This window comes from Lepidochelys kempii, chromosome 13 (genome assembly GCF_965140285.1).
Source record: "Lepidochelys kempii isolate rLepKem1 chromosome 13, rLepKem1.hap1, whole genome shotgun sequence".
Classification (NCBI taxonomy): domain Eukaryota; kingdom Metazoa; phylum Chordata; order Testudines; family Cheloniidae; genus Lepidochelys; species Lepidochelys kempii.
Window position 1 is genome coordinate 11,622,983 of NC_136392.1, and position 24,356 is coordinate 11,647,338.

Genomic DNA, 24,356 nt, shown 5'->3' on the forward strand with positions numbered 1-24,356 from the left:
TTTGCATGCACAATTAGGCTAAGTAGGAGCTGCTCTGCAAACAGTTGTGTATCTATGTTGGAAGATCTGGTACATAGTCTAATCTGTTATACTGAGGTACCAATAACTGTTGCTGTACTGCTGCAAAAACAGACATTTATGAAGGGATTTTCTGAAGGCAGGCCTAATACTAGAGTCCTGTAATTGACAATATGGATCTACGTTCACCTTAAAAAAAGAAAATGGAGAGAGAAAACTATCATGAAGGCTGGTGGACACAAGGACTGAGAATATGTACTAAGGTTTCAATCTCTACAAGATTTTAACAGAACACTTTAGCAAATATTTGCAGAGACCATTTATGCTGTGAGCCTTCAATATGCTGTACTGAAGAATATTGCTTTACTGCTACATGTGGACAGTCCAGATCCACAAAGGAAAAAAAATGAACAAACCAAGTTCTGATCCATGTAACTCTGTCGTGCCACACTGCACAGTATCCTCCAATTTTGGCTTCAATCTTTTAAGTTATTCTTCATGGGTCTTTGGTGAAAGCAAAAAATCAGAACGAGCTTTCCCCTTATAATTGTAATAACTTAAAAGAAAGGCTCAGCACAACAGTATGAAAACTCCATAATAAGAAGCACACTTAAACTTAAGTGCCATGAGAAACGTATTTAAGAAAGATTTTTGAAAATCATATGGCATTTCAGACAATCATCTTGCGAGACACCAGCAAAGTGAGGACATAATGAGAAACTAAGCCAGCATCTAGCATGCTTTAAGAGACATAAAAATGGAGGAAAAACAAAACAGATTTTTAAATGGTAAAGATTTATTTCACACTTAAACCACTACTAAAAGAAGGATGAACATACAATCTCTTTCAATGTGACTGTGTCCCATATTACTATTTTCAGCTTTATAGCTACTTCTAGGCCTAGATCTAGAGAGCAATTAAAAACGGATTTAAAAAGAGTACTTCAAAACAGTGACAAGTGGTTCTTATATACTGAGCTTTCATACTGCTGGGCTGGTTAAGGCACGAACCAATGGTCCTCTTGCACTCTGGCTAACAGTTTAGAGTATGCATTTTAATAGCTTTGGACATTATGAGTGGGATTTCCAAAAGTGCTCAGTATTGGCCTGACTCTGCCCCTGCTGAACTCAGTGGTCAAACTCCCAACTGATGTAGATGGGAGCAGACTTTGCCCAATGCTGACTGCTTTTGAAAATTCTGCCCTAAATTCATTCTACAAAACAACAAAGAGGGGAGGAGAGAATGAATCATTTTGGGTCACTGTCATTTCGCTTTGCCAGGCTGTATGCTTCAGACTTCAGCCCATGCCCCAAGAGTGCATGGATTTATGCACTTCATTTTGATGGCAAAAACTAAATCTGCAGATAAGAATGTGTGTTTTCCTTACATGTGTAACTAATGCTTAAGTACCATGGCCCATGCCAACCACTCCCACCCACAAAGAGGGCTTCAAACTCAAATGGGCAGAACTCAAAAGAAAAATCTTTACCTTAAACTGTTTATTCTCCTCCCGTAACCTCTGAACTTCTACTTGAAGCCTCTTATATTCTTCCATTACTTTCTTAACTTCAGTGTCATCCAAGGAAGAACTTATTGATTTAGACATTACAGAGGATTCTGTCTTTGCAGTTGTGGATAGAATTTTATTTATTTCTACATCATGCTGTCAAAAAAAGGACAGTGATCTTAGGGTGATTATTAAAAAAAGAAAAAACCACACCTTATATTGAGAGGACTATTAGATAACTACTCTGCATTCCTGAACTGTGCCTATCTTAAAAAAAAAAAAATCTTAAACTTTCTTTTTGCAGCCTTTATTTCCACTTTCTGGTTTAGGGCAAAAGTCAGAGCAGCAGCAAATCACAGACAGGGAGATTCCTAGACCAGGACTCTGCCTCTCAATGACGGGACAGGGGTTGGGGGACACACGTTTTGATTTGCTGTTTGCTCTCCCTCCCCCACTGCCCCAATACACTAACAGAAACTGTTTGGGGGCATTAGTGCCACCATGAGTCTGAGCAGGAGGGAAGCATGGAGAGCACAGAATGGCAAATAGTTGCTTCCTATACATGCTGAGACAGTATCTTTGCCCAAGCTGCACCTGGCCCATTGCCAGGAAGCCACCTCTTGACCTTGCAGTACATCTGAACACCCTCACTGCCCTCAGCTGGCCACCACTTCTATACTACAGAAGTATAGGAGGGTAGAGAAGGGGGAGCCACCCTTCAAACTAGTTTAGAGAACAGGAGTTGATATTTTAAACACTCATTTGTAGTAAGGATGTATGTGGAGAAACAATTCCCTATTCGCCATTCCAAATACGAGCCTGGACAGAAGGAGCTCAGGGATTTCTTCCCAAACCCTTCCCTTTGAACTTCTTGCATATTCTGTACTTAGGCACATAGAGCCAAGCCCTTGTGAAAAGCACAAGTACTGGTAAAAGCCTTGTGACAAGGAATAAAGGTTATAAGAATAAAGAATAGGATCTTGTTGCTACTTACGGTCTATTTTTGTCCTAATGAATTTTTAAAGAAAAACCAAAACTGCAACTTCAGGAGTTATGTTCAGACATATGAGGTTGCAAGTTTCACATAGATACAGGTCCATATTTCCCCCACCTCCCAAAGAGTGTGCATACAAAAGTGCATTGGCCTGACACATGTGAATATAAATCCCAGAGTGAATGTGCACAATGTGGGGTTTGCAGATGCACAGTATTACAAGTCTGGTCCACAGATGCATAGAAAGAGGTATAAAAGATCACAGAAGGCTTCTTGGGCTTGTAGGGCTTGTTACAAATACATAATTGTATTTGCACTAGCTTGAATGCAGTCTGCTCTTGTGCTTCCTATACATGAGGGTGAATGCACTAGATACACATTAATAGGCAGATCTTAATTAATCAATTCTGCATTTGAGGACACTTATTTCCATCATGAATTAATCAGTATCTTCTCTGCCCCAACAAGAAACACCACAGCTCAGCTCCTAACCAGCAGGAATCCCAGGCCACAGTTGCTATCTTGGTACTTGACCCCTTGCTAGCCTTCTACTTTTAAAACACCGTTTCACTCTCAGGAAACCCCATCAGATCAGGAAGGTGGTAAACTGGAAAGGCAACAAGTGGAAGCTTGTTCTGCTGACGCTTGTGTTGTATTTGCTCTGGGGATAAACAGAGGACTTCTGTGATATCAAACAGCACCTTTCAACGAGGCTGAATTTTTTTTTAATGCCATCTTTCATTAAGGAACAAAGACAAACCCCAAATTCACTGAGAAATAATTGCAGTAGTTTTGCTGCACTTCTGTTGTGCAAATTAAGCTCCAGCTGGATTAAGTAGCATGGATATTCTAATTAGTGTGTTTTTTTCCCCCTAAAGGGGATGTTATAGGGTTGGTCTGTATGAACATGCATTTTTATATGTTCTAGCTGTGGTATTAAGTTAAATCGCCCACCACATTATTGAAAATACTCACAGGTTTATCATTTTCTGCTGGTAGCTCAAACACACATCTAAGTTTAGAATCCATGAGTTCTTCTGGCTTTGCTTCTTTCCACTAAAAATTTAAAAATTATAATCCGGTCACAATAAGGCTTATGGAAAAGGTAATGTAATTCAATTCCTTGTTGCGCTGCCTGGTTCAGGAAAAAATGCTTGGTTTAAAAGTACTGGGTGTTTATCAGATCAAGGCTTTCAACAATAACAACAAGTGTTTTACTTCCACTCCGCCAAGCATATAATTCTTAAGGTATACTTGTTAAAACTATCCTGTAAGGGATAGGAAGGTACAAAATCTGACTCTCTAGATGTGCTGTAAGAATTCGTGGCATTCAGACATTTATATTGAGAATTTGTAAAAAAATGAAAACTACCTGTAAAACTAATTTGCTCTAGGGGGTCAGATGCACAAACGCTTCTCAGGGATATCTACAGTCTAGATCAAGTACATGAGATGCAAGGAGAAGCTCAAAAGAAAGGTGAAGTTACTAAAAACAAAACTAAATCAAATTCATGAATGTTAGCATTCTTATAAATGTACGGTCTGAACAACAATCTTAACAATATCAGTGATTTGTTTTCTAGTTTATTTCAAATGGGGTGTTCAAATCCCTTCTAGAACTGTGTCCATTAGGTATTAAAATAAGAACCGGTTTTCCATCGTTAATTGGTAAATTCAATTTCATGTGATGGGGGTGTTCACCCCACACCGGAAAGGAAGGAGTTAAAAGCAACCTAGGGAGGCTGTGCAGGGAGCAGCCAATTGTTGAGAGGCTGCATGGAGCAGCCAATCAGGGCCCAGCAGGCTTACATAAAAGGAGCTGCAGGGCACAGGCAGTCAGCTGCTGCAGGGAGCCTGAGGAGAGAGGACTGTGTTCCTAGCTGGCTGCAGGAAAGTAGCACATTATACAGAGCAGTTGCTGGCAGGGACGGGGGAAGCAAAGAGGTAGCTCCTGGCTGGAAGCCCTGAGAAGAGGGCGAAGAAGGTGCTGGAGCCCCAGGGAAGTGGCCCAGAGAATTGAAGCAGCTCTGGCAGAGAAGTTAAGGAGAGGCAGCAGGACGGTGCTATCCCACAGGATCCATGGGTCAGAACCCAGAGTAGTGCTTGGGCCCGGGTCCCCCACACTTGCCACTGGGGAAATGACTGCACTATAGAACTGGGAGATTCTTCCCCTCCCAGGAAGGGGGGAAAAAACACAGATAGTGACATGGCTGGAAGGTAGAGTCATGAAAAGGATGCTGTGGTTCCCGGGCTGAGACAGGTCTACAGGCAGAGAAGGCACCAGGAGAGGGCACGTGGGTTGAGAACTAATCCCCGAGACAGCCAGCAAGAGACACCGCCGCTCTGGTAAATGAACTCAGTCACATATAGAATATCAGGGTCGGAAGGGACCTCAGGAGGTCATCTAGTCCAAACCCCTGCTCAAAGCAGGACCAATCCCCACCTCAAGGGCCAGGCCCACCTCAAGGACTGAACTCACAACCCTGGGTTTAGTAGGCCAATGCTCAAACCACTGATGTTCATATGTAGTTGTTAGTTACCTGCTGAAGTCCAGTGTACTCAGTGCTGCATAAGTGTTACAGCCCTTATCCCCAAAGGAGGAGTTATACCATCTAAGCAGACTAACAATACACTTCTGCAACATTTATGTTCAGTGTTACAAATCAGAAGTTTTTGCCGGATATAAACAATAACCCATAACTGAAGTGGCTGGCTCACAGGAATGCTTTCTAGCTAGAAAGGTCCACAATTGTGTGTGTGGAGTGTTCATACACTTCTCTTCTCCCTGAATGTATTTTTGTTAGTGAGATATTTTAGATAATCAGCACATCTCAACACTCTGCAGATTGTGGCTCACCCTCATACAGTCTGATTAAGGATTTGACCCAGGTAAATAGCTGAACTGTTCTTTCACTTTTCTGTTGCTGAAATCAGGATTCTCTTTTGAGCTTGTTGGCTGGCTATGAAGTGTTGAAAGCTTTAGAGGACTCTTGAAATCTGTCACATCTGTTTATCCAGAATAGGAAGATATCTGTATTGTGGAAACATACTGAAGGACTGAGTGAGTACTGCAGGAAGAAAAAGTTACGTTGGCCTAGAGAGCTCTGGAAAATTTAAACACCCCTATAGGCTCCATGGTGTGGAGATACATTTCTGAGGACATAAAGTAGTGCATAAAAATCAAACTTAGCTCTTCTTTCAATCTCTATTTGATTGATTGGTAAATCTCTGCCAATGCAGGAATGTTTCTAACCAGGTAGTGGCTATTGTTTCATCTAGCCTCTTTCTAAAATGGGCTAAACCAAGGGGCTTCAATAACTTCCTTTGGAAAGGTGAGTTCTGGAGTTCCTAAAGGTTCAGAGCCTGTGAAACCATCCAAGAGAGTTAACATTGCAGACAAGAGTAAGATTATGTGACAGTAAGTCATTTGTACGGTTTTCTGGCCAGTCTAATAAAGACTAAGACCAACCTAGTTATCTTCATAGAACTGTGCACAAATTTGTTCTGTTCTACTATGTGATTTCTACTTGGCAAAAGGGCTAGCCTGTCTGCACAGCAAAGTCACCATACCCTCATAGAAACAAAGGACGGGAAAAGAGAGTTTCTCAAATATATTAAAGGGAGTAATTCTCTTCAATGGAACCACTACAAAAAGCCTATTACAATTAGCATGCTCTCATTTAGCTTATCAAAAACCACCATTGCATGCAAAGAGAATCAGTAAGTACCTTTTGGGGTTTTTTTATTTTTAACAGTTTACTATGTCTTTTTTTTTTTTTTTTTTAAAGAAGGCTCAACTCAGGAGACATTTACAAAAATCCCTCTTTTCTTAAAGAAAGGGAGAGACTTGCGGTCATGAGTGGGATTAGTTTAAATCTGCTGTCGCTTCAGATGCATTTTTCTTAGGTGAGTTTGTATGAAATATAAGCTAAATTTAAGTGTCCAAGAGTTTAAAAGCAGGTGGATAGTGAAAAAGTACATTGCACAAAAATGATGTTAAATAGCTAGGAGTTTGTACAAGGAAATGTTTTCAACAAAAAGTACAAAGGCTACTTTTAGTGTTTTCACCTGTGTCAAATGTTTAGTAAAGTAATAAAAGTAAGGATGGAGAATGGTTCAACAGGAAGTGCCATCAGTGGAGAAACAAGAATACCGGTGAGTGTTTAACGGTCAGTGCTGCTTGCTTAAAGTAGCCAACAAGCTTATTGCTATATCTTTTGTCCTTCCTCACCCCAGCCTCTACCTACCTCTGTGTTCCTCATTTATAGCCCATTTAATGCTGTACTGTAAGATCTCTGGGGGTAAGGACCACATATGGGTAAATAAACAAGGGAAAGGATAAAGAAAACTCTACAATACTAGAAAAGATCCTGGTTCCCACTGGAAAGGCGGAGGCTGGTCTACGAAAGTCCTACTGTACATTCAGGAGGATTGAGAGACTCCAGATTGAGGGAAAATGTTTCACAGAGCACAGGAAAAGCAAAACAAAAATCAGACCATTAGCCTTGTAGCCCTTTTTAAAATTTGGACCCAGCCTGGTGTCCTAACACTGACAAAGCAGCCCTCAGAAACAGATGGTAAAGGCAACTCTCCCCATAGTGCAGCTATCCAATTCTGCAATGCTGAGACTTCTGGTACCAGAAACTTGGGGGTGAGAGTAGATGCCATCGCCCTTTGGAGTTATCAGGAAAACCATGAAGTTCATTAAGTCAATCTACAAGCAGTGCTAGAAAAATCTGATTGTGTTCCTCTTTAAGATGTTCTCTCTTTATAAAATTATACAAATAAATGACACTGTCTCTATAAATTAATTTCAATACTTACTACTGCTTCCATATCTGAAGTATCAGCTGGAGCAAACATAGATTGTACCATAAACTTGTGTTTACTTTTCTCGTTAGGGTCGTAATCGAAAGGTTGTAGCATCACTGCAAGAAAAAAAAAAAAGTTACATTAGAATCACTAATGATTCCCCATGACTATATGGTGTCTTGATAAGAAATATGCAAGGTTAAACTGGATTCTAAGTTGCATGCCCTTATGCCGAAACACATTGCATAGATCTGGCTGAGATTCTGAATTCAAAATTTAAATCAATTTGTGAAAGTTCAGACTCTTCAAACAAAAATTTAGATTTAAAAATCAGCAACTTTCTGTACAAAACCCCAGAAGAAAGGATAGTAACTTGTACACAGCAGGAGAATGTAAGTTTTATATATGGGATGGGGAAAGATGTGGAAAAGGGCATCTAAAATACAGTAACTACTGTGCATTCTGATTACTCATACACAGTATTGCTGATGGGTCTGAAAGAAAACTGCACAGAGCCACACAAAGACATAAGGATGTTTTAGAGATTGAGATTAAAGTTTAAAGATGCAAGTTCTCTTTGGAATGCTTAGAAGTCTCAGGGTGCTATTTTACAGCAGAGATTTTTCACATTGAAAATGTTACATACAATTTTAATTTGTTGTAATTTGTAGCACAATCTTCCTTAAAACTACAGAAAGGCTTAATCAACTTTGTAATAAGTGCAGTGAGAATGACATTATAATGCTGAAATTAATATAATGTATTTGAGAATTGACTGTGGAGAATGAGGACCATATCTACTTTGAAATGTCCCATCCTCCCCCTTGCATTAAAATTTTAATCTGCTTGAGTAATTCAGTGCACACATTCTGCCTTGCTAATTAAGATTTATGACAGATGTTTTCCCAGCTGCAGCTATGACTTAAGATACATTTCTTTGTGCACATATAAAAAAGCCCTTTGTTCTTAATCTTTTATAATCAGCTCCCAGGAAGTAAGGCAATAGGTGCCCAAACTATTTTTCAGGCGTCATGGCTCCACGAACCTAGGAGCAACGTGAAAGCAGAATACTCATCACATTAAGCGCTCCACTCTTTTAATTTATGGTACGTCATATCTCTAGGCTCTTGCAACAGCACCCACCACTGTAGGGTGTGTCTTTCAAAGGGCTGAGGGGCCAATGACAAGAACAAGGCTATGTCTACACTACAAACATACGTTAACTCAAGTTACATCAGCAAACAGCCACCACAGTTAGTACATTGCTTGTGAGCATGCATACGTGGGTCCTTGTGTTGGCAATGTGCATACTCACTAGGAGTGTTTGTGTTGATGCAGAGTGTTGCTACCATAGGTAGGCCACTGTGCAACTTGCCACCGTCCAGTGCACTGACTTGGGAAGTTTTGGCAATGCATGATGGGGCAGAAACAAGTCAGGCAGGGATGCATGGGGTCAACTTCCCAGTTTTCAACTGTCTCCATCCAATAATAGTATCTGTATCCCATAATTTTCATGCCTTTTTTCAAAATCCCACAAACCCGCATGCCCCTCCTTGCTGTTTGCCATCTCTGACAGAAGTGCAGAGCCTGCACAAGCTGTCATGAGCGTTGCAAGCACAGGGCACCCAATCCTGCAGTATTTGCAGAGCTGCAAGAACTGAATGAGTGGGGAACATAACGATTCCTTGGAGGACAGATTGCTGTGGGACATGGCAAGAACCAATTCAAGGTTGCTGGTGGTATTCATGCAGCAGCTGATTGGAGAGCACGCCTTCTGGCCCCAGAAACAAGCACCGACTAGCGGAATCGCATTGTAATGCATGTTTGGGATGATGAGCAGTGACTGCAGAACTTTCAGATGCACAGGACCACATTCCTGGATCTGTGCGCTGAGCCTGCCCCAGTCCTCCAGCGCAGACACAACAAAATGAGAGCTGAACTGACACTGGAGAAGTGAGTGGCAATCCGACTCTGGAAACTTGCAATGCCAGATTGCTACCAGTCAGTCAGAAATCAATTTGGAACCAGGAAATCCACTGTGGGGGTCACTGTCATGCAAGCATGCAGGCCATTAATTGCCTTCTGCTACGCAGGACTGCGACTCTCAGCAATGTGTAGGACAAAGGGGATGGCTTTACAGCAATGGGGTTCCTAAACTCTGGTGGAGCAACAGATGGCACTCATATCCCTGTTTTGGCACCAGACCACCTTACCACTGAGTATATAACAGAAAGGGCTACTTTTCTGTGGTTATACAAGCATTGGAGGATCACCGGGGATTCTTTCACTGACATCAATGGGGCTGGTCTGCGAAGGTGCATGACACTCACATATTTAAGAACATAGGACTGTTCAGAAAGCTACAAGCACGGACTTTCTGACAGGCAGATTACCATTGTTAATGTTAGAATGCCAGTAGTGATCCTGGGGGAGACCCAGTTTACCCCTTGCTCCCTGGCTCATGAAGCTGTACACTGGCCACCTTGACAGCACCAAGAAACAATTTGACTACTGGCTCAGCAGGTGCAGAACAACAGTTGAATGTGCTTTTAGTCATCTGAAGGATTGCTGGTGTTACTTTTCTCACTGAGGTCTGATCTTGTGAGTAGGTATCCCAATGCCTATAACTGCCTGCTGTGTCCTGTAAAAAGGGAAAGTTTCTGCCGGGATAGAGGGAACAGGCAGAGCAGCTGTCTGCTGAATCTGAACAGCCAGACACAAGGGCTATTAGAAGAGCTCAACATGGAGCTACATGGCTCAGGGAGTTTTTGGAAAACCATGTTAACAGTGAGCCAGAGTAATGTGTGGTGGTGTTGTATGCTCTATCTGGCCCTGCTCTTGTGTGGCCTGGTAGGAATTGTGTAGTGATTGCTATATATGTAGGAATATAACAGTCAATGCATCTAGTAATTTTGTTTGTGACTGATCCTATGAATTGTGTCACTGTGAAATAACAGGAAACTGACTGCTTTCAGAACGGCTGAGCACTCAGCAGCATCCATTATGAACTAATAAAGATGAATTATGTTCCAAATAAAATTTTATTCTATAACAAATAAGTGCAAAAAATGCAATTTAAAAACAAATACATTAAAAACTAAACATTCATGTCCATTTCAGCTACATATACACCAACTGTAGCTTTCACAGGTCAGTATATGTGAAGCTGTGAATGTCTTTAATGTTCCCCACTGTTGAGCGGTAAGAGTAGTGCAGCAACCCCCATATGCCACGTGGAACGCTGTGAGAGCGGTGTAGGGAGGTCCCGATACTAAGTTCTCAAGGGGCTGCAGAGGGAAGCGAGCCCAGGATTGGTGGACCTGCAGGTTCAACAAAATCTACAGCATCTGTTTGCTGTCTGAAGAGCCCTGATGCATCTCCCTCCCCTTTTCCTGCTGGGATTCCTGGGCCTCTCTCCTCTCTATTCTTTCCTTCTCCAAGCTGGCTGCCATGTTCATAGCACGGGGCCTGTGCTCACAGGCCGATGCAGTATTGGCTTGAAGGATCTTACTGAATATGTAATCCTGAGTCCTCTTTCTTCTCCTCATCTGGCTCGAGTGTTCTGTGGGAATGGAGGGGGAAATCATAAAGGCCGCAGGGGCAGTAGCTGCAGATAAAGCACACTGAGGTGCTACCGTCAGTGTATTCATTACAGAAAGTGAAACCTAAAATGCTGAACTCACTCCCCCTTGCTCCCCTAGAGTGTGAAGCACTACATTCTCACCTCTGCTTTTGCTTGTGTACGGTGCTAGCCACAGCGCCAGCCATGGGTTTGCCTGGGGTTGACAAAATGAAGAAGGAATTGCTCAGCTGCATGAAACTGAGCATGGGGCAATGACACTGAATAATGGCACCATTTCCCACAGGTAGTGGTGATTTTATCCGACATCTCACTCCTGAAGGTAACAAATGCAGGGAAAGCATAGCTGCTGCTGGTGTCTCAAAGCCACCTAGGTCTATATGTTGCTAGCCTGTGTATTGCAATGGTGCCTGCTAAAGTTATCGCTGAGTGGCATGGGAAAGCGTTCTACCGTGGAGACGGAAATAAGGCAGATCTCCCGAGAAACTTTTGGCAGAGAATTGCAGGTACCTCTGTGAAAGTTTCATCGAAAGCACTCAAAAGGATTCAGGAGACATCACTGTGTACATAACCAAACTGTTCCACATCCTCTCCCCTGCGCCTAACACTAGAGGGGAATGAAAAGCAGACAGAAGCTCTACCTCTTCTAGAACGAGTAAATTTAAGGAAAAGTCAGAAGATGCATCCTGTTACTTTGGGGATGCCAGCCCTGTAATTAAAAGTTTATCTACACGCTTACCCGAGTTTCCTTCCCCTGACCCGGGCTTGCCTGTGCTCAACTGGTGGTACTGACTGGACTACAGTGGAGTCAAAAACAGGTCCTGGCTTGCCGCACAGCTGGATTCCCCAGTCATCTGTCCCCCATATTCATCCTCTTCCTCATCCACCACCACCTTCTCCTTGCTGTTCATGGAAGAGCCTGTGACTTGGGCTCCTCAGAGGTATCCACAATGCTGTGGGGGGATGGAGGTGCTGTCTCTGCCCAGCACAGCATGCAGCTCTTTGTAAGAGTGGCAAGTCTGCGGCTTGGCACTGGATCGACTGTTGGCTTCCTTGGCCTTCTGATATGCCTGCCGTAGCCCCTTGGCTTTCACGTGGCACTGCTGCTGGTCCCTATTGTACCCCTTTTCCTGCATCCCCTGAGCAATCTGCTTGCAGAGGTTTACATTTCTACGGCTAGCTAGGAGCTGTGCCTGCACAGCCCCTTCAACCCCAAGCCCAAGAGATTCAGTATCTCTTGTCTACTCCAGGCAGGAGCATGTCTGGAGCGTGCAGCCAGTATGGTCAGCTGGGGAGTTTCACTCAGCAATGGAGACCTGCTAGGCTCGCTCGTCAAGTAGGGCAATCAGGAAAATAAACTACAAAAATTTGCAGGGCTTTAAAGGGGAGAGGGGCTTCTGGTCTCCATGACCCAGGGCACTGGAGTTCACAGTGATGACCAGAGTGGTCAGTGTGTGGCACTGCAGGACAACTGCTGGAAGACAAGGTCGACATAAGCAACCCAGTATTTACACATGCACTGCACTGAATTAAGTATTTCAACTGCGGCTGTACACTGCTCGGGGAGATGGTGTTACTATGTCAGCGTAACGGGTACTTACAGTGGTGGGACACCAGTTTAAGTGTAGACACATGCACAACTAGGTTGACGTAAACTGCGTTGTGTCGACCTTAAGCCTGATCTACACTATGAAGTAAGTATTGTAGGCATGCAGCACATTCTGAGAAGAGGCCCACAGAAAGAATGTGATCAACTCCCGCTAGTTCCATCCAGGAAGAAGAGGTCACTACCTGCCAAGTCACCTTTCCGTGAGTTGGAAGGTGGTGAGGATTAGGGGGCAAAGGAACTTAGGAGTCATCTTTGGCTTTTTTTTTTTTTTTTTTTTTTTTTTTTAAGAGAAAATTCCCTTCTAATAGAGTGATTAACAGAGGGGAATCCCTGTGCTTCAATTACTAACAATTTTTAATCACAGCAGTCACCTGGGACCTCTGTTGTTGCAAATTGCATTGTGTGTGTCAGATTATCTTGGAGAGAGACTGCTAACAACTACATTTTGATTGCAGCCCATTGGTCAATTAAAATACCACATGCAATTTCAAAAGCAAAACCAAGTTTGAATATGAACACATGTAACTAGATGGTGCAAAGAGCTCCAAGCTAACAAACTGGAATCCAAAACTAAACTTGCATAATGCCACAATTACAATTATTAACCCGACTTAAAGATACCCAGTGTAAAATTTCAGAAGGTACATTTTACGATCAAAAGGTCCCCCCCACCCCATCATTTAGTTCATGCAGAGTCCCAGAATTAAGTGTAGTCCGATCTACTAGCACAGCTAAAAAAACTGTAATGAGCCGCTTATCAGATGAACTACAGGAAAGAAATTTCAGTTTACAACTGATATATCCAGCATATAGCTTTATGTGGATATCTAGAGGTTTTGTTACAAGAAAGCTATGTGCAAGGATGTCACTTACTTCAGAGTAAAAACAGCCAAACCAATTTGTTTTCTTAAGTGGACAAAATAAACACTAAGGCTATGCCATCACATTCTTACACACAAACAACACACAGAGTCTGTTGCCATTAGCAACTGTTTGCCTTTTAAAAATGGTAGAAGGAGCTAAACATTGACTGTTCTTATATGAAGTGCTAAATATAAAATTTAAAATGATGATGAGATGCAATGAAGTTGTAAACACTACTTTAAAAAGTTGGTCAAAATGAAAATGTGAACTGTGACAGCACTTGTGTTTCAATATTACACAATATGTAACAGACAAGAAGCATGATAATTAAGATCAGTACTTCCTCCATTGTTGCTCAGTTGTCTTCTCTGCCGCTCGAATCTCTATAGTGGGTGAGGACTAACTGGGTAGTTGAATACATATCCATTTATTGAAAAAGTTCTGCAGGCCTGTAGTTCATATCAGTTTGCTTAGTTGAGTGCAGCTATAAGCTCATTTAAAAAGTAATTATTTTCCAAGGTACAGTGTTGAATCTGTTTTGAACGCGAAACAGATTGCTGTTCTGAATTTAATTTAGTGCTTCGTAACAGCAGGATGCTAGAGAAGGTTTGATGGTGTAAGTGTTGTTACTACTTGTTCTTTCAGATCAATACATGAAAATTATACTGATAGGAATTATGTAGCAAACTTTGCATATGCCAGACTGTAAACCCGAAATACCTACCCATATCAGTTCATTCATTCTATTTACACTGTGAGGAGCCAGACTCAAACTGAACAGAAAACTTGGGAGCCTTCAGTCTAAAATGAATTTAATGTGAGTTCCAACATTTCTAATACCAAATATATAACAGAAGGAGGCTAGAGCATGGATCTCTCAGTCTGTAAAACTGAACAGTCACTATTTGACATCAACATTGTAAAATACTCTCAATATTCTGCCACATGAGATCTGCATAGCCACATGGAGACCAGTAGACAGAGGAGCAGAGTAAGACATTTGCTTGAAGCATTTTGAAAGCAATCATTCCCTCTGCTAATACAAAATGGTGGGGATTCAGATCAGGTGGTTCCGTGTGCTGGGTTACTGCAGAAGGGAATACTGGTTTCACAACACATGCACTGTTTTTCTCCTCTAATGCTGTGTTCACCTCTCTTTTGGTGCAGACAGGGGGCTATGGAGTAGTGGTGGGGAGGGAAAAACAGTAACTCTCACTTCACCTCTTTTCCTTGCATGGATTACTGGCAGAAGTTAATGCAGACACCATCAAGATGAGTTTATGCTGGTTACTCATGTCAGAGCAAACCTCTTTCTTCCCCAAAGGGAAGAGGAGGTTAGGAGGCAGCAACCGGCAAGGAGGCCCTGGAGAAAAACATGCTGTCACAGGGCCAAGAAGCAGTGAAGAGTCCCAGGGGCTGAGTGCATAATAGTTGTGGCCTCAAGCACTTGTCAGGAGATATCAGTGAGCCACCTGCCACAGTCTCACTATGAAGGACACTGGAGAAGACCTCTCATCCAGAGAGCCAGCAGGCAGAGATTTAGAATTTTGAAACAGAGGTTAAGACTTAATGGCTGTTTATGATGCACTTGAGAACTGCAGGAGCACCTTGCTTGTAGGATCATCTACATCAACACCCGCCTTTCAAGATTACATCAATTCTGCACAGCATAAGAGGAACTTGACAAGAGTCAAGAGTATTAGGTGCACAGTGAAATGCTACGAAAGAAAGGGCTAACCAGGAATTCTCTGGCTTAAATCATCTGCACAAATTAGGAAGAGGAGGTGGATGAGGCATTTCAAGGACAGATAAATACCCAGATCACAAGACCTGGTAGTAATGGGGGACTTAATAGGGCAAAACACAATTTCCACTAAGTTCTAGGAATGCATTAGGGACAACTTTTTGTTTCAGAAAGTGGAAGAAATATCCAGGGGACAGCCATTTTAGACTTGATTCTTGCCAACAGAGAGGAATTAATTGAGAATCTGAAGGTAAAAGGCAATTCAGGTGAAAGTGATCATGAAATGACAGATTTCAAGATTCCCAGGAAAGGAAGGAGTGATAGCAGCAGAATAAGCACAAAGGACATCAAAACAAAAAAGCACACTTTAGCAAATTGAGAGAACTGGTAGATAAGGTCCCATGGGAAGAAAATTTAAGAGAGGGAAAAAAAGTTCAGGAGAACTGGCAGTTTGTCAAAGAGACAATATGAAAGGTATAATGGCAAGCTATCCTGACATGAAGAAAAGATAGTAGTAAGAGGCTAATATGGCGCCATCAGGAAATTTTTAATGATCTGAAAAATCAAGAGAGAAATCCTACAAAAAGTGGAAACATTGACAAATTGCTAAGGAAGAGTACAAAAGAATAGCATAAGCATGAACAAACAAAATCAGAAAGGCTGAAGCACAAAATGAGTTACACCCAGCAAGGGGCATAAAAGACTCTAAGAAGAGGCTCTTTAAATACATTAGGAGCAGAAGAAAGATGAAGGGAAAATATAAGTCCTCTACATAGCAGTGAAGGAGAGCTAACAACAGATGATATCAAGGATGCTGAGGTGTTTAGTGACTAGTTAAGCTTCAGTCTTCACTAAAAGATTTAATGACCAGATACTCAACATAATATTAACCAGAGAGAAGGAATACAAGCCAAAATAGGGAAAGAACAGGTTAAAGAATATTTAGATAAGATAATGTATTCAGAGAACTGTAGGACTGGAAGGGACAGAGAGGTCACCTAGTCCAGTCCCTGGCACTTATGGCAGGATTAAGTATCACCTAGACCAGGGGTTCTCAAACTGGGGGTCAGGACCCCTCAGGGGGTCGTGAGGTTATTACATGGGGGGGGGGAGAAATCACGAGCTGTCAGCCTCCACCCCAAACCCCACTTTGCCTCCAGCATTTATAATGGTGTTAAATATATATAAAAAGTGTTTTTCATTTATAAGAGGCTTGCTATGTGAAAGGGGTCACCAGTACAAAAGTTTGAGAATCACTGATCTAGATCATCCCAACAGGTGTTTCTCTAATCTGCTCTTAAAAATCTCCAGAGATGGAGATTCCACAACCTCCCTAGGCAATTTATTCCAGTGCTTAAGCACCCTGCCAGGAAGTTTTTCTTAACATCCAACCTAAACCTCCCTTGCTGCAACTTAAGCCCACTGCTTTTTGTCCTATCCTCAGAGGTTAAGAATAATAATTTTTCTTCCTTGTCCTACTAATAACCTTTTATGTACTTGAAAACATATGTCCCCTCTCAGTCTTCTGTTTTCCAGACTAAACAACCCCAATTTTTTTCAGTCTTCCCTCATAGATCATGTTTTCTAGACCTTTAATCATTTTTGTCGTTCTTTTCTGGATTCCTGAAATGTGGCACGCGGACCTGGACACAATACTCCAATTGAGGCCTAATCAGTGCAGAGCAGAGCGGAAAAATTACTTATGTCTTGCTTACAACACTCCTGCTAATACATCCCAGAATGGTGTTTCATATTTAGCTTGTGGTCCACTAGGACCCCAGATCCCTTTCCACAGTACTCCTTCCTAGGCAGTCATTTCCCATTTTGTATGTGTGCAATTGATTGTTCCTTCCAAAATGGAGTACTTTGCACTTGTTCTTGCTGAATTTCATCCTATTTACTTCAGACCATTTCTCCAGTTTGCCTAGATCATTTTGAATTTTAACCCTAACCTCCAAAGCACTTCCAACCCCTCTCAGCTTGGTATCGTCCGCAAACTTTGTAAGTGTACTCTACGCCATTGTCTAAATCACTAATGAAGATATTAACAGAACCAGATCCAGAACTGACTCCTGTGGGACCCCACTCGTTATGTCCTTCCAGCATGACTGAACCACTGATAACTACTCTCTGGGAACGGTTTTCCAACCAGTTTTGCACCCACCTTATAGTAACTCCATCTAGGTTGGATTTCATTTGTTTGTTTGCGAGAAGATCATGCAAGACAGTATCAAAAGCTTTACTAAAGTCAAGCTATATCATTTATACCGCTTCCCCTCATCCACAAAGCTTTCTTTGACAGGGTAACAAGCCATCAGGTTGGTTTGACATGATATTTTTGGACCAATCCATGCTGACTGTCACTTATCACCTTATCTTCTAGATGTTTGCAAATTGATTGCTTAATTATTTGCTCCATTATCTTTCCGGGTACAGAAGTTAAGATGACTGGTCTGTAATTCCCCAATTTGTCCTTATTGTCCTTTTTATAGATGGGCAAATATAGTGCCATTTTCCAGTCTTCTGAAATCTCTCCAGTCTTCCACGACTTTTTGAAGATAATCACTAATAGCTCAGATATCTCCTCAGTTAGCTCCTTGAGTATTCTAGGATGCATTTCATCAGGCTGAAGCACAAATTTGACATCTAAGTAATTTTTAATTCAAGTCATTAGGGTCTGATGAAATTCACCTTAAGGTAGTTAAGGGAACTGAAGCAATCTCAAAACTTTTAGAAATTATCTTCGAGAACTCATGGCGGATCAATGAGGTCCCAGAGGACTGGAGAAGGGCAAACATAGTGCCTATTTTATTATTTTTTTAAAAAAAGCTTTCCTAATCTCTGCCCACTTGATGTGTTAAAATGAGAAGCTACTTATAACAGCAGATTGTGCAGATACTGAAATATGACAACATATACTCTGCTGGGCACCTCAGGAGGGTTTGAATATACCCTTGAACACAGCCAGATTAAGGCATAAGTATGGGTATAGGGCCTCAGGTCCCAAACCATTTGATGATATCAGAGACTTTAAATTATCAGTAGGAATCCCAGTTAATCCCATGGAAATGAAGCTGTTCATACTTACAGAGCTATTGTTTCAGACTCTCTGCAGATGCAGGCAGGCATGATTGCATCGGTTACATATGTTTCACATTCTTGTGGTTCCCTCTGCAATCATCAGTGTCTTTCAATTTAAAAAGTAGTAAGATGAGACTCTGGAGATCAAGACAGCAGCTTCAACAAAGTGACAGGTTGCTGCTCTGCCCAATTTGAGTCCTGGAGGAGGACAGAGAAACAGAAACAAGGCTCTTCTGTGCAGCAACTGCAAGGCTGATGGAAGAGCAGAGCAGTAGTCAGGAGTCTCTGGGATGGAGGAAATGAATACTCTCTTCTCTTCACCAATTAGATGACTTTGGGGAGGGCTAATGTTATCAAGTACCTATTATCCAGAGGCCTATAAGAAAAACAGAATCCCCTAAAGATGTCCACAGACAGCATCCTAGATGGAATCCTAGCACTGCCCTCCCAGAAGATGAACTGAGGTGCTGGGCTTTCCACCAGGGTGTTTGTCCATGGATTGGATGCGCCTCCCCAACCCCCACTCCTTGCCGCATATCAGCGTCTTGTGAAATTTTCAAATTTTGACTGCAACCGCAAATAAACCCCACTATCTTCATGTGCATCTTTTACAGATTGCACAATCCAGGGAGCTACAAAACCAGAAGGAAGAAGGTCTTTGTCAAAGAAGCAACTCAAACACACACACGCCCAATTTTTAAAGTAGTTAAGACCAAATGCCAATCAGCTCATTATGCAAATAGCTGCTGATGATCATTTGCACTCAATTGCCATAATCAGACACACTGTATGTACATTTATGTACTCAGCCTTTTTTTGAAAATCTGGGCGACAAGCCTGGAATTGTCATTAAGTGTGTGCTGATAGGTATGGGAATGCTTTAAAAAAAATTTGGTATTTAAATAGTGCTCTGAAATACTCTCAAAACACCGTTGTAGGTGTGTTAAGGGAGCTATCATGCTAGCTCAAGTAAAGCAGATTATACCGATAATATGACTGGACTCCTCTTATCGGAAAGTGACCCACTTATAAGCTTACATTCCTATGAGAAACTTCAAACGGTATTATACCGTTTTAATGCAAGACAACTGGTAGCATCGTGAAGATACAACAGCCCCAATTTTAGCTTCAGATAGTAATTTTCTGATAAACTACAACAACAACTTGGACAAGATCTTTATGCAGTTAGACTTTTGCAATGATCTTTTAAAAAATGAAATGCAGTGCCACTCTAGTGCAACCAAATTGCCACGTTAAACCTAGTCAGCAGAAACTCAGGAGGATGGAGTAGAGATTGTACATACAGCCCTATTAGTTTTATTGGCTGGAAGTTACCATCCAAATCGTTATACTCTAATATTTTCTTATTAGGTTTTGGAGAATCCAAGTGCTGTTTTATGCCTTACATATGATTTAAATTACAAAACTGAAAATATCTTGCTTCAGAAAGCAAAAAAGAACGTTATTTTTACTTCTTAAAATTTAGGACACTAATAGAGGATTTTTTTTTAAAAGTGCTCTTTTTGCACATTTAACAAATTAAATATATGCTATTTGACATGGCTACTGACATGTATCAGTGCTGAGAAGCAAAATTATACCAAAGTAAATCATATACGCAACTCTCCCCCCAACCTCTAATTTGTTGTGTCTGGTAGCAAGCAGTACATCCGCCACTTCACTACAAGTGTTACAATAATTACTTATGTATTCATGAAATCAAAATTTGGTGAAGGTTAAAAGTGCTAACCCTAATAACATGCTGCAAGAAGCAGAAGTATTTTTGATGTGCCTAAAATTTTGTTGCTTCTCTTGATCTATGAACAAACATCAAATCCTGCTTTTTAAACTGCTGTGTGTTTGACAGTTAGACAGCATGCCCATGAAGAGTTTTGAGAATTAAACTACGCTATTTGCATATTTTGGAAAATATGGGGGGAGGGGGAAGTTAATGTAGGCATGATCATGAAAACTAGAATGCAAGATTCAAACAACTTTGTATTTCAGGCCCTGATCCTGTAAACTGGATCTGTGTAGATGGGAGGTTCCAGACATGAGAGTCTGATTCTAAGGCCAGAAGGGATTACTAATCATCTAGTCGGACCGTCTGCATAACATAGGCCACCTAACTTCCCCCAAATAATTCTTGTTGAACTACAGCATCTCTTTTAGAAAAACATCCTCTCTTGATTTATGAATGGCCATTGATAGTGAATCCACCATAACTGTTTGTGAATTGTTCCAATGATTAATCACCTGACTGCACTCTGACCTTACTTAGTGCAGTTTATGCAGTTCACACAGTTTAGGCCCTATTTAAAGTATTAAGGCACGATGGAAATGGGTTTGCCATCTTTGGTGTTTGGTTCCCATATTGCAACTAAACCAACACTTGGCAAGATGGCGACTAGCATCAGTCAATTCTACACAGGCTTCTCCCAACAGGCTAAAACACAGGTAACTTGCTATGCAACTTAGGGGAACCTGGTTTTCAGCAAGGGTTGGGGATGTTTTGAATCCTTTCCCTCAACCCACCCCAACGTGGTACCAGAGCATAACATGCTACTTCCATGGCTAATACAACAGTTCTACATATAGCAGTACCTGGTGCACTTACCCAAAAATTGTTGGAAACCCACTATCTATACATCACTTGCCTCCTCCCTCAATCTTCTCTTGAAGCCCCCTTCAATATGCAGACCCTCTTACATGGTCTGTTCGTATTGCCCTATGCCCAGCAGACCCAGGGTGACTGTGCTACTTTGTGTGTGCAGTCCCCCTCCAGGTTTTGTGGTTTAAGGAAACTTCCATGAACAAAAGGGGTGCACAGATCTTTTTGAAAGAGGCTGGAGTGCAAATGCGCCATCATTAAATAAATAAATAAATAAATAATAAAAAAAACCTTACAGTTGAAAGATCACTATAGCTTTTCTAAGGAAATAAAGAACATTTGTAATCCCAGAATCCTGTTTCTTTAACCTCAAACGGTGCTTATCAAAAGGAAAGAAATCTGAAAAACTTAAGTATTTATCAGGCATAGTTTAAAAATTCATTGCTAATTTGGGATAGGCATTTTAGGATTGAGTTTATCACCATCGTGATGTGAATTTCAGTGTGAAAGCAAGTCCAGTTCAGAAGCATTTAAGTGCCACAGTTAAACCCATAAACCTGACTGAGGAGGAGCAAACAGACCTCCCCCTCAACACACACTTGAAGGATCTGTCCACCAGTCTAGAGAGGCCAAGATTTCAGTGGGCATCCAAACCATCGTTTCTACGGAGAGTACACAGATGGCAGCTACCCCTGAAGCTGCTGAAAACAGCACCTGGCAAGCTGAACTACGTAAGTGCCTGAGCCCATATACTCCAGAAGCCATACTCCATACTCCTCATGGTAGGATGGGCCTTCAGGTCTAACACGACGGCCAGCATCATCTGCAATCCTATATGTGGAACAAAGGCCTTGGCTTCCACAGAGTCCAAGACTGTTCCTATAAACTATCTTATATAAAAGAGACAGGATTGACTTCTCCATGTTGATGAGCAACCCTAGTGCATCGAAGATTGTTTGGATGACTGACATTTAGGACAGCATCTGAGCCTCGGATTGGCCTCTAACTAGCCAGTCATCCAAGCAGGAATCACCTAATTCCTGACTTCCTCAGGAATGCTGCCAGCACTGCCATATACTGTACTTTGTGAACACCCGTGGAGCTGCAGACAGGCCAAACAGTAGTACTGTAAACTGGTAGTGGGTCTGATTTACCAGAAACCTGAACAATTTCCTGTGGCTTTGATGTATTGCCACATAGAAATATGCATCTTTTAAGATGAGGGCAGCATACCAGTCTCCAGGGATGGGATAATGGAAGCCAGCATGACCATGCAAAACTATTTTCTTCAGATGTTTGAACTGTCACAGGTCTAGTATGGGTCTGAGACCTACTTTTGCTTTTGGGATCAGGAAATACTGTGAAGAAAACCCTTCCCTCTGTATAACTGAGGAACTTCCTCTATGGCCTCTACTGAAGCAGAGATATTACCCCCTAAAGGAGAACCTCCTCCTGACAGTGGTCCCTGAAAATGGATGGAGAATAGGGATGGGAAGGGGGGGGAATGAAGGGTATAGTCCCAATTCCACCCTGCACTGATATGTAGTGGGATAGGAGTGGCTGGCACTCCAGAAATTTGTAGGCTGTCTTTGACAAACAGCAAAATGTTTGCTTAGAACTCCCAGGATGTATGAGTGAATCAGGAGCTGTTGAAAAAGGAGGGTGTCTTTAAATTTAAATAGATTGTCCAAGAGGTTATATAGAGATCGAGCAAAGACTGCTGGTTAGCAATCCTAAACTGCAGACTCACTGGCAAATAAAGTTTTCTGGCAAAGAAATCCAGCTTCTTTGCATCCTTTTCATTTCTTCCTGCTAATCTTGGCGTCCTCTCTCACTGGCAGCTCAGATCACCAATGACCCTGGAGGGTGGGTGTAAATGTTCAAATCCCTGTGAGGGGACAGAATATCTGCGCTTGGCCCTTTTTGCTGTTGGAGGGAGGGAGAGAGGGAAGGAAGATGGCGTCTGCCATAGCACCTTAGTGGGCTCCAGATTGCTCCCAATTAATGAAGCTCCCCTCCAGATGGTTCCTAACAAACTAAGATGTTGACCAGCCTGAAACCCCTTTCTCCAACCCCTTAAACCTGGATATCCAGACCAGAAGCCACCCTTTTTAATAGCAATGATGAGCCCTGTAGTCCTCTGAGGGAGATGAGGAACCTTCTAACACCACTGCCTCATTGGGTGATGAAGAGGAGGAGGTCAAAGGTGGGTGCTGTGGAGCTCCACGGATTCCTCTAAAGGTAGATCCACCAGAGCAATTACTTCCCACTCAATTCTGAGCCTGGTACTGAGAGTGGTCTCCTGCTGCATCTGGTGTGGTGTTGGTGTCTACCTGATAAAAGCAGAACAAGGAGGATGTGGAGACTATTTGGAGGCAGGTGGAAACCCCCAATGGATCCATGGCCATTTGGACAAGGCCCCAGAGCTTAATTTCTTCCCAGCCATGGGTCTCTGCTTGATGGCCAAGACAGAGCCTCCAGGGGATACTGAGGATGGTAGGTAGTGGAAAGGGAATAAGGATATTCATGGCACAGCTGCGACAGGTTGGAGTCAACTTCTGACCAAGAAGGGAGGACCGTTCCCTTCGATGCCACAGATTGATGTCTGGAGCCTGGAGATGGCAGTCCCAGTGAGATGATAATGGTTGGCACCACACAAAGAGGCATACAGCAAACCAGAGGAACTCACGACATTGCACACTGGGATGACACAGTTACAACAGGCGCCAGTACCAGGTGAGAAGTATCTTGGAAAGCCGGCGAAGCCAGTGCTAAGAGACTCACCAGATCCATGCAACGCTCATGCAGCAGAGTCATGCAACACCATGCTGAGTGTCCCTAGCCTCTGTTTGCCAGAAGCTGGGAATGAATGACAGGGGATGGATCACTTGATTGCCTGTTCTGTTCATTACCTCTGAAGCACTTGGCTTAGGCCACTGTCAGAAGACAGGATACTGGGCTAGATGGACCACTGGTCTGACCCAATATGGCCGTTCTTATGTTCTTATCTCAGGCTGCTGCAGAAGCCTCCGGCGTAAACAGTACCAGGATAGTCTCCCACACCACTGAATTAAATGGATCCACTTCAGGAGCTGGTAACCAGGGTGCCAGCACTGGAGCTGATGGTCCCTTTTAAGCAGATGACTGCCTCGGCCTTCAGTGCACTCTTGTGTTCTCGTCCACAAGCTTCCTGAATTTTGGTGCCAGGGATCTCAATCTCCCAGATTCTGAGCATTTGACACAGATTCCTGACATAAGACTCCCTGACACCCCTCAGGAAACTGGCAGGTCATCCACTGGCATCAGTTTCTTGCAAGAATGGCAAGGCTTGAAACCCAGTGACCAAGGTACCCAGAAAGTATTCAAAAAACACTTTAAAGGAAAACTTATGTCTATAACAAACTGTCTAAAACTACTAAAACACTACCAACTATACACAAGTGAGAAAAAAACTTGCAACAACCATTCCAACAACCATCAAGGGCAGTAAGGAGGAACTGAGGGGAGTCACAGCAACTCTGTCCTTTATACTTTT

At 42.3% G+C, this 24,356-nt stretch overlaps 1 protein-coding gene across 2 annotated transcripts in view; it reads right to left on the reverse strand.

Moving 5' to 3' along the window:
• VAPB (VAMP associated protein B and C) overlaps positions 1–24,356 on the reverse strand; it is a 58,605-nt gene that overhangs the window by 9,431 nt on the left and 24,818 nt on the right. For both annotated transcript variants that reach the window (XR_012154658.2, XM_073309241.2), the window contains exons 3-5: positions 7,345–7,448; positions 3,496–3,576; positions 1,509–1,682 (exon numbers count right to left, since the gene is read on the reverse strand). Coding sequence is in view for 1 of the 2 variants with exons in the window: in XM_073309241.2 (XP_073165342.1) it covers positions 1,509–1,682; positions 3,496–3,576; positions 7,345–7,448 (359 nt within the window). In the remaining variant the exon portion in view is untranslated. The remainder of the gene's footprint in view (positions 1–1,508; positions 1,683–3,495; positions 3,577–7,344; positions 7,449–24,356) is intronic.